General features: G+C 31.9%; 1 protein-coding gene and 1 long non-coding RNA gene across 5 annotated transcripts in view; both read right to left on the bottom strand.

Annotated features, from left to right (window-relative positions):
- LOC140745380 (uncharacterized) overlaps nucleotides 1-15,508 on the bottom strand; it is a 47,242-nt gene that overhangs the window by 8,980 nt on the left and 22,754 nt on the right. For all 4 annotated transcript variants that reach the window (XM_073077200.1, XM_073077202.1, XM_073077201.1 and 1 more), the window contains exon 2: nucleotides 9,286-9,325. In XM_073077200.1, coding sequence (XP_072933301.1) covers nucleotides 9,286-9,324 — 39 coding nt within the window. In that variant the 5' untranslated portion in view covers nucleotide 9,325. The remainder of the gene's footprint in view (nucleotides 1-9,285; nucleotides 9,326-15,508) is intronic.
- LOC140745375 (uncharacterized) lies at nucleotides 1,165-7,702 on the bottom strand. Its single transcript, XR_012102659.1, has 2 exons — nucleotides 7,409-7,702; nucleotides 1,165-4,648 (listed from the first exon to the last, which is right to left on the bottom strand). It is a non-coding gene; the product is annotated as an uncharacterized LOC140745375 (long non-coding RNA).

Genomic DNA, 15,508 nt, shown 5'->3' with positions numbered 1-15,508 from the left:
CACAATAAACAAAGTCTACAGTTTCTCATTTATTCCATATGCCGCCTCCTTTCAAGACATTGACATTATGATTTGTCGATTCAGATACCCATCGTGGAAATCATGTGGAAATACTCGTGTATTCACAAGTTTCAGTATAATTTCTAAAGCAATATTATTCTATGATTCAACATTACCTCGTATTTATACAAAAATATATTATTGGGTAATATCATTTAAAATGCATTTAGATTTGGAATATTGCAATATTTCACTTCCCTTGCAATAAAATTGAAAGTAATTCGATCTAGCGGAATTAACGGTAATTACGCGAAAGGCAATATTACATTGATAATTTGGAACTTTTTAAAGTATACTTGTACAAAGTGATTGTCATATTAAAAGGAATATTCGTATGACAAATAACAATCATGTTTAATTATTACTTACTCATTAATGTTTTAAAATAATTCTGGAAAATATTGCTACTAACGTAAAATCCACATTTAAATACTCGATAATATATTTTTTAATTTCTGTATATTCTGTTTCCCGTTCCATTATATTTAAGTTTATTTATTATATTAAATAAACGGCGCAATAATAAATTAAATTAGATTCGTTAATTTTTATTATTGTTATTTAATATTTTTCTATAAACTTGACACTGGCACAAAATTTTATGCAAATATTCATAAAAAAGAAACATTTTAAATAGAATATTCGAAAAAACAAATGAATGTATGAAATATACAGTCTGGCATTCCGTTGTAATTAATACGCTTTTTTTTTAATGCGCAATTAGTTGGTGTTATATTAAAAATCGTACTTCGGTGAGTGATTTTTACATATTTTTTTGCTTTAAATTAAATATTCTTGTGACCTTAAATTATCCTTAACTCGCAATGTATTAAGATTCTTTAATACTTCAATTACATTACGTAATCTTAAAGGAAATATTTACCTACATTAAATTTATGATTATTCATAACTTAATTTAAAATAAACAAGTAGTGAACATGCAGAAATGAAAGAAAATAAAGATGTATTGTGTGTCGTGTAATTATGTGACATTTTTGGTAAATGAAAAAAAAATGCTATTAAGAGAATGTCGGAACACAAGGCCGAATTTAGAATAAATGTTTTATGTACGTTGTTGGGGGTATCTCCAATGAAAGACTTGAATCCAGCTAGTTATTTTTAATTAATTCCATGACCTCCACAAACATCGTCCTTGACATCTGCCGTTTCCCGCCATAATACACTTTTGTTTTTTTAAATCACGAATACAGCGTTACAGCCAATTTAAATATGTGGCCAGCATTATTTTTCGAGTGAAAGGTTTTAAACTTATTTTAATTTTATTTATTTTTATAATGTTAAACTAACGCAATAAGGTATAATAATAAATGTGACCTTACACTCGACCATCCTGACAACGTGTATGACCCCATACACGCATCAATTGAAAACCTTACACTCGGCAAGTTGAGCAATAGTATTTTACAATAATAATAATGATTTCCGAAACATTATTCCATTTTCAATAAATAATTTGTTTAACTCTTTACATCAGTATACAATTTCATTAGGTATACACGTAAACATATTCTACATCCTACAAATCCTTGACCATGACAATCTACAGAAATACTATTTTATATTACGTCTACATAAAAAGATCAATTGGTTCTTCTTATTCTTAAACCCATCTTTCTTCTTCTGGCTACGTCCAACTATGGCGGCGACTAATTGTCGTAGAACTCTTTCCTGTCATATGTTGTTATGCCAAGCTCAGCAGCGTCAAGTCCACTTCTTTTAAGCAGATTATCCATTCAAACCAATAACTTTCTTTTATTTTACTATTCCTATACTTTTACTATGACTATTCCATCCAAGCCACTCTTGTTAAACTTTTCCTACATCCTTTTTACTAATCCTTATTTCTCTAAATCCTCAGAATATTATAACCGATATTCATACACGCGCCTTGATACCCTTCTATTTCATTCCATTTTGACTGTTTATGTTCTATTGATCTTTCAAATTCCAACTCTGATCTTCATACAATATCATTGATATCATTATATATATCACCATTTCTCCATCTTAGCTCGTACTCCAATTTACGTCATGAGCAAACAACGACATCAACAAACGTCATGAGCTGTTTGATTCCAATGCAATGTCCCCATAATGTCTGTTTCCCTTGTCCATCTCTATTTTAATAGGTGTACTATCAGCGTATCAGTGCTTATTATCGAACGCGTTTTATAAATTTAATGTATTGCATCTCAGCTCACAGCTTTGCCACTCACTCATCATAAATCCTGTTACTTTTTCTATTTTGTATACCAGAATAGACGATACTTCATGTTGTCTAAGCACGTGCTCTCCAATGATTTTGTCCTGTTATTATCATAAAAAAATGTATACATTTAGACCAGATAATTATTTCACTGTTCTGGATGTTCTGATGTTCTGTTATGGATAAGGCCATAATAATTACTTGTGTTTTGTCATGACGTATAGTTTTGCAGTTTTTATACTGATATTAGTGAATTCGTCTATCTTCTCTGTAAATTGAATTCTGTTTACAGTATCTATTTTTTTATATTTCCCCAAATTTGCTAAATAATCTTTTCCTTTCGTTCCAATTTGTTTCTTTATGCCAAATAACTACAATACTCAACACTGTTGACATTTAACTAGACTTCGTTCTTATAATTAAACTTTTCTTCAAAAATACAATAGGAAATTGATGATCCGTCCCATTCTTGTTATTGGCTTTTAATAATTAAACAAATCCAAAAATCTTATTAAAGTGACAAACCAATCGTTTTCCTTGAATCCCTTTTAATTAAAAACCAAACAAAAATCTAAAAATTTCATTAAAGTCCATTCCAATTTATATATTCTCTCCTTATTTATTTGATACTTTATACCTTTTAATATGATAATATCATCTCGTTAATACTTTTCAATTAACAAACCCAAAAATCTTACTCAAATCATGAATCAATCCGTTCCCATTATTGCGTTTGAATTGACGAATTCAAAAATGTTCTTGAAATAATGTAGCGCTAATCCTTTGGTATTCTTAATTTTCTTCCAAAATTACACTTTAGTTAACAATTAAGTAATCGTTTCTCTTTTCGTCTTTTGATGAACAATCCAATATTATGTGTGCGGGTATGGAATCCCTCCATGTCTTTTTTTATCTTAATCCAAAATTTCATTTGTACTAAACCATGAAATAATCCATGAAGATAATTCAAATTCAAAGCCTAATTCTGATAACGAAAACATGTTTTCCCTTTCTAACTAATCCAAAATCCTTATTCGAGTAACAAACATAGTATTCTTTATCCTCAATCTCAATGCAAATCTTTATTCAGGTAACAAATCCATCCTTTTCTAATCTTGTTTTCAATCCACAATCCATATCCAGGTAACAAATATATCCTTTCCTACTCTTGGTTTCAATCCATAATCCATATCCAGGTAACAAATATATCCTTTCCTACTCTTGGTTTCAATCCAAAATCCATATCTAGGTAACAAATATATCCTTTCCTACTCTTGGTTTCAATCCACACTCCATATCCAGGTAACAAATATATCCTTTCCTACTCTTGGTTTCAATCCAAAATCCATATCTAGGTAACAAATATATCCTTTCCTACTCTTGGTTTCAATCCACAATCCATATCCAGGTAACAAATATATCCTTTCCTACTCTTGGTTTCAATCCACAACCCATATCCAGGTAACAAATATATCCTTTCCTACTCTTGGTTTCAATCCAAAATCCATATCTAGGTAACAAATATATAATTTCCTACTCTTGGTTTCAATCCAAAATCCATATCTAGGTAACAAATCCATCTTTTAATATTGTATTTTCAATCCATTAATCACATGCAGGTAACGAATCCATCCGTTCTCCTTCTCGACCTCAATCGAAAATCCTTATAGAGGTAACAAATTCATCCTACTCTTGGTTTCAATCCAAAATCCATACACAGGTAACGAAACTATCCTTTCTCATTCTTTGTTTCAATTCAAAATCTTTATTGAAGTAACAAATCCGTCCTTTTCCATCTCAATCCATATCTATTTTCAGGTAAAGAATACATCCTTTTTCGTAATTGATCTCTATCCAAAATCCTCATTCATAATCTCAATCCAATATACTTTTTCAGATAACGAATCCATCCTTTTTCGTTCTTGAACTCAATCCAAAAGCCTTATTCAGGTAACTAACCCAGCCTTTCTTGTTCCTGACTCCAATCCAATATCCTTCTTCAGGTAACGAACCCATCCTTTTTCGTTCCTGAGCTCAATCCAATATCCTTATTCAGGTAACGAACCCATCCTTTTTCGTTTCTAAGCTCAATCCAATATCCTTATTCAGGTAACGAACCCATCCTTTCTCGTTCCTGACCTCAATCCAATATCCTCATTCAGGTAACGAACCCATCCTTTCTCGTTCCTGACCTCAATCCAATATCCTTATTCAGGTAACGAACCCATACTTTCTCGTTCCTGACCTCAATCTAAAATCCTTTCTCCAACTTCCTCAAACTCCACCTTTTACACTCTTGACCTCTGTCCAAAAATGGTATTCTTTTGTCAAGTAGCAAACTTAACCATTATCGTTCTTGTACTGTAACAATTCAAACGTATTTATGTAGTTAAATCATTTTAAAATCCATAATAACATAGGTCCACTATACATACTTAATTCAAGCTTGTTATGTCGTGCACTTTTACAACAGTATCCATATCAATGTGCCCACTCGCCCCAGTCTCCCCATGCAAACAATCCCATCGTATACCATTAATGACCTACTGTTCGTACAATGGTGAATAGACACTTCAATTTCATCCATCCAATACTCATCCAAAACACAAGTACAAGTACCTATAGACATAATCTTTAAGCATTATCTCCATTACTATCTTGCATCCATCCATCTATATATCAATTCCTATGTCATTATTTTCTTTATTTAAATATTATATTATCCATTTTGTCTAAAGCAATGTTTAACCTTATTATTTGTTTTTCTCTAAATTAATATTCTCCAAATGTTTTATTGTACTACAAATATTGTAGGGACACAATAAGAATTGTATGCCACATACCTAATTCAATGTGAATAAATTTCGATCGATCATTTGCAATGTAACTTGAGAATCATTTTGAACAGTAAGTATTATTTTAAAATTTATTGTTGTTTACAAGTATCATTCGGTATACTTCCATAGATCATCAAGCCAAATATAGGTTACCCAAAATCATAAAAACATCTTTGAAACAAAAGGAAAGACTACATAACTTTTGTAACGATTGGAACTGGTGTTGCGCTCCTGTCGAGCGTCTTTCTACGAAGCTGCGTCCGCGACGAGTCGGCGGCGGCGCGGCGTACGATGTGCGGGCGGTGCGGTGCGGTCCGGTGCGGAGCGGTGCGGGCGGCGGCGCGCTCGGGGCCGCGCGCAGTTGGCGGGGCGCGCTGGCCGGACGCCGGTCACGCTGCTCGCGGCACTGCACTCTACGTTGCTCCAACGTTGCTTCCCGCTCACGCAGGCATCGTCGGCGGTTGTAGCTGGCTCCGCTGCCGTGACTGCAGCTGAGTGATTTTACTCCACGGCACTCTGCTTGCGACGAGTAGTTTTCAACCAACCAACTGTCAATGATCCCTATTATCCTCCTGAACCAGAAATATATCCATCCAAAAATATATATATATATTTATCCAGAAATATTCCTTCTATTATGATCCTTTAAAAATATCAAAATGTACCCCTTAAATTATATCCTTCTATTGTAATTCTTATATTTTAACTCTCTTTTATAATTCGCAAGATTATCACATTTTATAAAATTAGTTTTCATACATATCACATCCACATCCACATAATCCATCCAGAAATATCCCTTCTGTTATCATCATTTAATAATATCAAAATATACCACTTATATTATATCCTTCTTTTGTCAATCTTATATTTTACGTATCCTTCTTTTATAAATTACAAGATTATTATTAGATTATTACATTTTATAAATTTTTTTTATTATGCCCTTTTTTGTAACTTTAAGATTTTACCCCTCTTTTATATTTTACTCACAAAAATTTAGAAGATTATTACATTTTATATCCTTTACTTAAGTTTTCCTTTACATACCGCATTCACAAAATCTATATTATCTGTTAACAAATAATAATAAATTAATACATAAGAAGATAATCTAACATCTTACGCCCCTTCCCACTATGTGCATGGTAGAGCTACACTCCAAAAAGAATAATCACGGGTAAAATTCATATAGGTAACTTAAACCACAAGCAATGTAACTCAAATAAGTAGAATACTCAAAAACTCAATTCATAAAAAATGTACAAACCAGTTATTGCTTTTTTAACATACCGATAAGTTAGCTAATCAAAATTGAATCATATACATATATTTTAACAACTCACAAATTAATTCCGAAATATGTACTTATAAACCCTGTAACCGACAACCATCAAATTTTCTCCAAATAATCTAAACAATTTGTCTTGCTTTTCTTCTATCATATCTTATGACTCGTAATTCTTCTCCTCCGAAAAAGTAACAAGTGCTTTTAATGCTGAATGCCCAGTCCATTATTATATCATTCCAAAGTCCACAGGTATTCTCCATTGTTTGATCCAATAATAACATGAAAACAAAAATAAAACTTGCAATTAATTCTGTTTAAAAATGTACCTAAGTAAGTACAAGCTGTAACCATACTTTTCCAATTGTCAGTAACGTAATAGATACTTAGGAATAACACAAACCGCACAAAATTCAATAAACTCAAAGTCAATAAACTAATCCCATTATTATTATATGCGTAACCATTATTATTATACGATGTTAAACAATAGAACATCGATAACTTTAAAAAACAGTAATTACTTTCGAATATTATCCGCACAATGAGCCCTAGTACCTACTGATATAGGACCATTATTATTACTTATAAATATTTAACACATACCTACTCCAAAACGTTACGTGTTAAATGTATCACAAAATATTAATAAATTAAAGCCTGCAAAAGTTGTCTTATAACATTAAAGTTCTTCTAAACGAATATTAATATTAATAACAACGTTACCGCCATTTTATATCTCGGCTGTGTAAGTAAGAACCATAGGTAAGAACTTCTCATATAAAGCTCTTATGATTTATATATTTTATATCAAAATAAGGTAAAATGAATAGAAAACCATTTGAGCCAATCAAATTCCTGTAAAACGGCCGGCTAGGCTACTACGTGTCTATTTAATAAACTCAGATAGCAAACTTAAGACAACCTGTGTCAACCAACATTTCTATATCGATTCCTAATTTGTTGTATTTACATATATCCAATAAATCAACTTACGCAGTTTTACGCAGGCGATCCCACTGGCTGAATTGTTGGGGGTATCTCCAATGAAAGACTTGAATCCAGCTAGTTATTTTTAATTAATTCCATGACCTCCACAAACATCGTCCTTGACATCTGCCGTTTCCCGCCATAATACACTTTTGTTTTTTTAAATCACGAATACAGCGTTACAGCCAATTTAAATATGTGGCCAGCATTATTTTTCGAGTGAAAGGTTTTAAACTTATTTTAATTTTATTTATTTTTATAATGTTAAACTAACGCAATAAGGTATAATAATAAATGTGACCTTACAACGTATTGTTTTAATTTATGTTTAAATTATTTTCACTGTCCTGATATGCTTTGATATTTTAACGTATTTTATAAAAATGTGCATTTAGACAATCTTAATATATACTCTCCCCTTTTCACAAGACAGGTATCTCCATCGCATAGACTTTGACCATTTTACAACACCGGATTGAATTTGACGACTATAATGTCGTCAACTATAAAGGGGACTTTTTAAATCCTTTAAGCTCCATATCGCTCCGCTCCGAAATACTTCAAAACTCCCCTTTCTCATATATCGTAGTTAGGTTTTAACTGGTAAAACAATACTACAGTTTGTTTAGTTTATTTCATACATTTTCATGTAAAAAGTTCCAAGTTTGTATATAAGCTATCTGATGCCAAGGTTTAGTTTAACCACTAAGTATAAGATATTATGTTATCAGTTTTGTTCTCTGAACAGGAATATATAGAGTTAGAAACAGAGAATAACGCACATGTAGTTGGTAGAGCCCATTGTGCTTTAACGGATGTACCACGGATCTATGGCCGATCGCGCGTGTGATCCTATTTGAGATTGATTACAAATATCCAGTACAACATTAAAAAAAATCGGATGTGCCTGAGATTCAAACCCGGTATCTCCCAAATGAGAGAGTTTCATCCACTAGGCTACCACTGCAAGACTTCTTAAATATCACGTCTTCCGCATTACCTTACTTAAGTGTTAAGACTCAATACTGTTGCCATGGCAACGATAAGTCTGCAACTGATGGAGATAGAGGTGGAAGTATTATTCGGATATTCCATATCTAAGATGCTCTCGTCACCCACTGTCAGCTGTCATCGCCTCATGGGGGCGTAAATAATATATTGCTGGCATTATCCGGTGAGCGGAATTACTTCATGGTGTTGTGCCTATGTTATGTGTGTGGAGATATCATTTGAAGGGTTGGTTTATTGTTTACATATAAGATTCTCGTGTCACAATGTTAGTTACCGTACTCCTCTGAAACGGCTTTACCGATTTGCACCAAATTTTATATGCATATTCAGTAGGTCTGAAAATCGGCTACTATCTATTTTTCATACCCCTGAGTTATAAGGGTTGTTCACCCTTAACATTTTTTTATTTATATGGCAACACAACGTTTGCCGGGTCAGCTAGTTGTTTATAGGATTTTTTTTGTAAACAGTAGTATAGGATAGTGGTTTGAAACCTTTCAAGCTGGTGGTGCAGGGTTTGAATCCCAGGGGTTCTGATATTGCCAGGTTAAAGCTTGTGACAAATTAATACCTTACTTCAACGATGAAGACAAACATCTTGACGAAACCTTGATACTTAGGAAATCTGTAGGAGAGAACAGTTTTTAAAGTCCATATTTGGCCAGCGTAAGATTTTATAACCTAAACCCTTCTATGCTATAAGCGAAGATACCCCACCCGTGAGATAGGTTAAAGATAATGATGTGTTTTTTCATTTTCTTAAATTACAAAAAAATACTTCGTCTATATGTAACTAAAACTGCATTACATATTTCAAAGATCTTATTCGTTTTAAAAATGTTTTAATTAAAAGATTTAAAAATATGACATACCCTCACTTCTGTCTTCACTGTTTCCCCTTTGGTCGCCATCCTGAAAATAAAAAATTATATAAATTATTTATCGATCATTTTCCAGGATACATAAATATATGTATAAAGATTTTTTTTCTCTGAAGCTGAAAATAACTCATTCATCACAATTACTGTTTCCGTAAATAAAACGCTCAGCAAAACGAAACTACTCCCGGAGATATCCCTATTATCCTTACTAATATTATAAATCCAAAAGTAACTGTCTGTCTGTCTGGTAGTCTCTTCTTCACGCCTACCACTGAACCGATTTTAATAAAATTTTGCACAAAGATAGTCTGAGACCCGAGAAAGAACATAGGATAGTTTTTATCCCGGAAATCCCCCGGGAACTAGGGATGGTGATCTAAGATCGATTTATCGGAGAATCGATCTCTTGGACCAAAAAGTCGATTATTTTAATCGATATTAGTAAGGATTGAATCGTAAACTATTTATTTGATCAAGTGATGATCTTTAGCGATGATCTTTAAATGATCTTTAAATTCAGAATTGGTACGACCAATTTTCGCCAGATGGCGCCACTTTCATTCCAATGAAGGTACGAATTTTCAGTTTTATTTATGTTAGTATGTCATATTATTTTCTTTGAATAACTAGTTGCAATAACTAGTTAATCATAAAAAAAATGAGAGCTGCGAGCTGGTCTGATACGTTCTATTAGCTACAGGCATAACCATACACACGTAATTATAACGCTCACTAAATCATAATTTAGACATAATACTGTCCTTTGATTAACAATTCCACTCGCAGATTAACATCATTAGCTTGCTCCATTAATAATCAAGTTTCGGACATGTTTCACTGTGAGCGAATAAACTACAAGCTATATACTATTTAATACTAATCTGTCGATGCTAAGAGAAAAACTTCTAAGTCTATGCTTTGTTTCTTGAAATTTCGTTTGATATTAACTTTATTATATGTGTGATTCTTTTTTATTATTAAAAAGTCAAAAATTGAATATACACAGTATATGACATTATTATTATGCAAGATCTTATTACATATGCAGTCTCTTGCCGGAGATACACTTCTTCAAGTCAACGTTATTTCACTCACTGCGCTTCTTTAATCATTTTAGATGAATAACTTCGCAAGGATACTGCTGTCCATCTCACAGGCCTAATAACGTAGTTCTACCAAGATCCACATTTAATTGGATAATATTTTCTGTTTGTTTTTATACTGTTAGTTTACCGATAAGATATAAATGCTGCTTTTAATTTTGTCACTACTACTAGCTTCTCGTCACTCGCGCGCACTACGACAAACCATTAACTCCATACTAGGAATCATAATAATGTCAATTTTGATGAGCTTTGCGACACGTCCAGTTCGTTATTATAATTTGTGACAAACTATGTTTATTAAACAATAATTAATGTTTTAATCAACATACAAAGCGAAACGTAATGTTATTTGCTGTGATTAGGACGATTTGAAGTAAATGTTTATTCTGTTGATTGATTTAATCAAAACTATAAGGTAAATAAAAAGCAGGTATATGTACTTCTTTCAGTATTCTTTATAACTTATTGATGTAGCATCATCATCGTTAAACAAACAATAAGTGAATTATACGCAGTACTTATAACCTCAAATTTTGGCCATCTGATGATAAGTGGAAATTACCGCCCTTCGATATTTATAATTAACCCCCGATAGCTAACATGATTTTCTGGAGAATTTATTTAATTAAATTGGAACATGTATCTGCTTCAACGTCTAACAAAACAGAGGACCGCTTACTACTGTTTTTACAAGGCAAGTGTTTCCCTTATAACAGTAGAATTAAGCCCTGATCATACAGATGATAATTAGTTGTGGCGGTGGTGTTTCCAAAGGCAACACAAAAAGGATACCACCACATTTTCAGTCTATAGCCAGTAGGGTCGCCACCCGTACTTTATAATAAAGTATTGTACGTTATTTCAGGTAAATGTACTCTATACTTTATAAGACCAATAAACTAAACGAAAATACTTTATTTCGCATGATTTGATTTAGAAGTTCAGTCATAAGTATTTTTTCTTTAAACGAAATTTATCGATTGGTACTGAATCGATGTCGTCACTCGCCATCGTGACATCCCTTAACTTAAATATATTAATAGAGATATATAAAGTGTACTTTGTTTTTATACTCAGTACTTTTTTCTTGCCCATAATAACCAATATACTTTACCTGTAAAAAAAAACCCTAATAGCCAGCCTTAATTCTGCAAAAAAACACCATTATTAAATATACACTTCATCTCGTGAGTAATAACATGCTTAAAGCCACACTATAATTTCCCAATCACCAATCAGAGTCACGGATATGTGATTATGGCAACATTTCAAAGAGCTATTTATCGAAAATGCGTTAAACCGCCTCGTTATAGGCATTCCCCTGATAATAGAACTGTTACGCATAATGTTTAAACTACAAGTACTAGCTTATATGGATCTAGTTTTAAATACACTTAAGTTAAATTAATTTTGGCGACGTTCCGCAACTTAGTAAGAGATGGCGCCACGAGTATTCTGAATCACGCTCACAAAGTTTTCTAAGCATTTTGCATATCCTATAGTAGTAAAATCGCTTACAGGCATGATCACGTCGCCTGTATGGATATCATTCTTTGCCAGTAATTAATATTTAAATCTAAATTAAACTAAATCGTTGAATGGCATAAATGAGTTATTAAAAATTAATAAACAAACTTGCAAAACTACTAAAAACGAAAATCTGTAACTGTATCAAAATTAATTTTGTGTTAAGTTTCGTCGTTCTCCTTGGCAAAACACTTGCGAAATGATGATGATAATTAACATAATCATGGAATAAATATTATACTTTAAAAATAACTTTTAAAGTAAAATATATGTATATGACTATTCCGTTATAGAGAATCATTCCAATAAAGTATTTTATTAGAAACTCTAAATTATTCACTTTCTTACAACTAACGTTGAAATGCCGTATTAAATTAATAAAATGGCACTTTAATGTGTTATTTCACAAAACGAAATCACTTTCACTTTCAGTTAATATCATTTTCATAGCACAATTTAAAGAATATGCGTTAAGCGAAGTGACTCTGTCTAAAATAATAACCCCAGTTAAATATATCAGTGTTTATTATTCTGACTTTAAGACGAAATTGCAAGGAATATTACAATCAAAATCATACATAGAAATATTATAACCTCTTTAGTAAAATTTTAACTAAACGCCGTACAAATTACAGTCAAAACAACGCAATTACAATTTCGGCTAAACAAATCACTGTTGATATGTGATCATGGCAACGTTTTCAAAGAGCCAACATGTGCTGATAGTAATTAGATCGTTTACTAATCAAATTACAAGCCAATTAAATTGGTCTTGTTAGAAACAGAAAATTAAAGCCCTCTTTATTAAAATTTTAGCTAAAGGCCGCGCAAATTACAGTCGAAACCTCGCGATTATAACTTCGGCAACACAAATCACTGTCAGATATGTGATCATGGCGACGTTTTCAAAGAGCCGCCATTTATCGGAAATGCGTTAAATCGGCCCTGTGTTCACAGAATTCTCTCGACAGTACACGTTATGTATACACTCAATATTTTAATATCTAAATACATTAGTACTAAAAAATTAAATAAACTGTAGTTAAGTTATTATTATAATAGAAATACTTATTTTATATTTTCTGTATAACTTGACTCTATAAAGATTGTAATCCAAAATTACAGCATTTCTTTTTCTTTGTTTTTTTCTTTTCTCTGTCTGTCTTTTTCTTTTTCTTTGTTGCTGTTAGTCTATAATGTCAGAATGAGAAACATATACGAAAATCATTCGTTTTAGGCTACATCATTAATTGAAATAAGTTATATAACAATTTATAAACATAGTTCGGATGGTAATTAGAATGTTTACAAGCTAATTAAATTCGTCTTGCTCTAACAGAAAATTTTAAGCCCTCTTTTATAAAATTTTAACTAAACACTGCTCAAATTACAGTCAAAACCACGTAATTATAACTTCGGCAACACAAATCGCTATTATTCAGTCATTTAGTTTTAAATTAAAACGTAAACAAAGCAAAGCCCGAAGGTCAGTCATAAACTGAAGCTGTTAAATTTGTAATTATTCTGAATTTCTAACTTTATGTCTCCGTCTAACGATACGCAAGGTTATTAACTTAAAATTTCATTATTTTAGTTTTTGTATTTGTTATGCAAACAGAAACTGTGTTTCTATGGATACATAATAATGATTACATTAGATTGTATAATGTCTCCATACAGACCCAAAGGACAGATACCAAAAGTCAAAAACATTTTGAATTTTTTATATTACTCGTAAATTTTCACCGGATATGATATCCGACATTTAATGCATACAATGCATAGTGATACTTATGACACTAGAATTGCCATCAATAACTTTCGGTCTTTTCAAAATTTTAAAAATTAATTTAAAAAATATTTTTGGTTTTGATATGCCTTTTGGTTTGTTTTTTCATATCCTAAATTAATATATACAATCACCCCAAGTCCTTCAAACATACTTTATTTTATACTTGCGTTACTAAAACTCTAGACACCTAAATATCAATAACAAGAAATAAACTGTGCAACAAAAGAAATAGAAAAGTCAGCTTTCACACTCCCACGAGGAACCTTACACACGACGACAGACGGACTGACGTTTGTATGCAGTTTCTTCCTGTCATGCGTCAGTCGCACCTCTATTGTATTTTTGAAAGATGACTCATTATGACTAAAAGACGCAGGTGAGGCACTGGGTTAGTGAATTAGACTCGAGGACCGGGTTCGAGTCCATTCAAATGCCAAACTTGAACAAATCGTTAGAATTTCAAACTTGTAGCCGAGCCAATGGTGTGTCGGTTTTAAAAAAAAACAAAGGGAATTTGTCGCAAGCGAGTGTGACGCGTCCACACGACGCGTTCATATTTTAATAGGCACGTTTATGCGTCCCTATTAATCTACACTAATATTATAAAGAGGAAAAATTTGTTTGTTTGTTTGTTTGGTTGTAATGAATAGGCTCAAAAACTACTGGACCGATTTTAAAAATTATTGCACCATTCGAAAGCTACATTATCTACGAGTAACATAGGCTATATTTTATATGAAATTTATTTGATAAATACATTTTGAGGCGGTACAAAGTATGCCGGGTCAGCTAGTTATTTTTAAAAATATGTAAGCGTGACTGCGACTGTTAAAATTTAAGAAATTACACTTTTTTCATTTGACTGTTTATAACCATATTTTTATGACTCTATTACGACTGTTAAAATTGAAGAAATTACACTTTTTCATTTGATTTTTTATAACTTTATTCTTATGACCACCATTAACACTTCTTTACATTTATAACAATACCTAAGTATCAAGAAACTTTTAAAATAAGTACTTCCAAATACTGTCAAATATTGGAAAAAAATGTTTACAATTTAAAAGCTCTCATTTTAAGGAAAATTTTATCAATGATATTTCCGAAAAATGTTTACAATCTAATAGCACTTATGTTATCACATGACGTAATCTTACTTTGAAGCCGATGTTTGTGTATCACATCCATCTTCTGTCTCTAAATCTTTTAATAAAACATTCATTAGCTTTTACGTTTATTTCAATCACTTGTGAAATCTTCAAAGTTTGAAATAACTGATTATATCAATTCGTAGCTAAGATACAGTTTTATTTTAGTTTTGTGGCGCCTAAATAATACGTTCACGTAAATATTCTTACTTTATAGTATTCATTTATGTTTTCTTCTTATTAACGCGTTTCTATAATTTAAAGTAGCAGAAAAACGTGCACTCCATCTGTATCATACTCCATATAAAACAGGGATTCTCCTTGAAGCCGCTCACAGATTTGTTGCCATTCTTGAGGACTGACTTGATCGCCTCTTAAAGGTAAAATTCAGTCAATCAGTCAAATCAGTCAAAAAGTATAATTCAGTCAATACCCAAACTCTTAATCGGAAACGCAATAACTGTTTCTCATCAAAAAATCTTTAGCAATGGTATCTTCCGTCGAATAGTACTGGATCTACGGCTTTTCAAACACACACAAACCCAAAACCGACACAGAAAAGGTTTTGTGCACAAATCTCCATCTCTGACAATATATTAATCTTTAGTTTGTTTATAAGACTACAATATCAATACAAT

This window comes from Epargyreus clarus, unplaced genomic scaffold (assembly GCF_041222505.1).
Source record: "Epargyreus clarus isolate Ecla_fem2 unplaced genomic scaffold, WU_Ecla_fem_2.2 ptg000010l, whole genome shotgun sequence".
NCBI classification, from domain to species: domain Eukaryota; kingdom Metazoa; phylum Arthropoda; class Insecta; order Lepidoptera; family Hesperiidae; genus Epargyreus; species Epargyreus clarus.
This window is presented reverse-complemented; position numbering and strand designations above follow the sequence as displayed.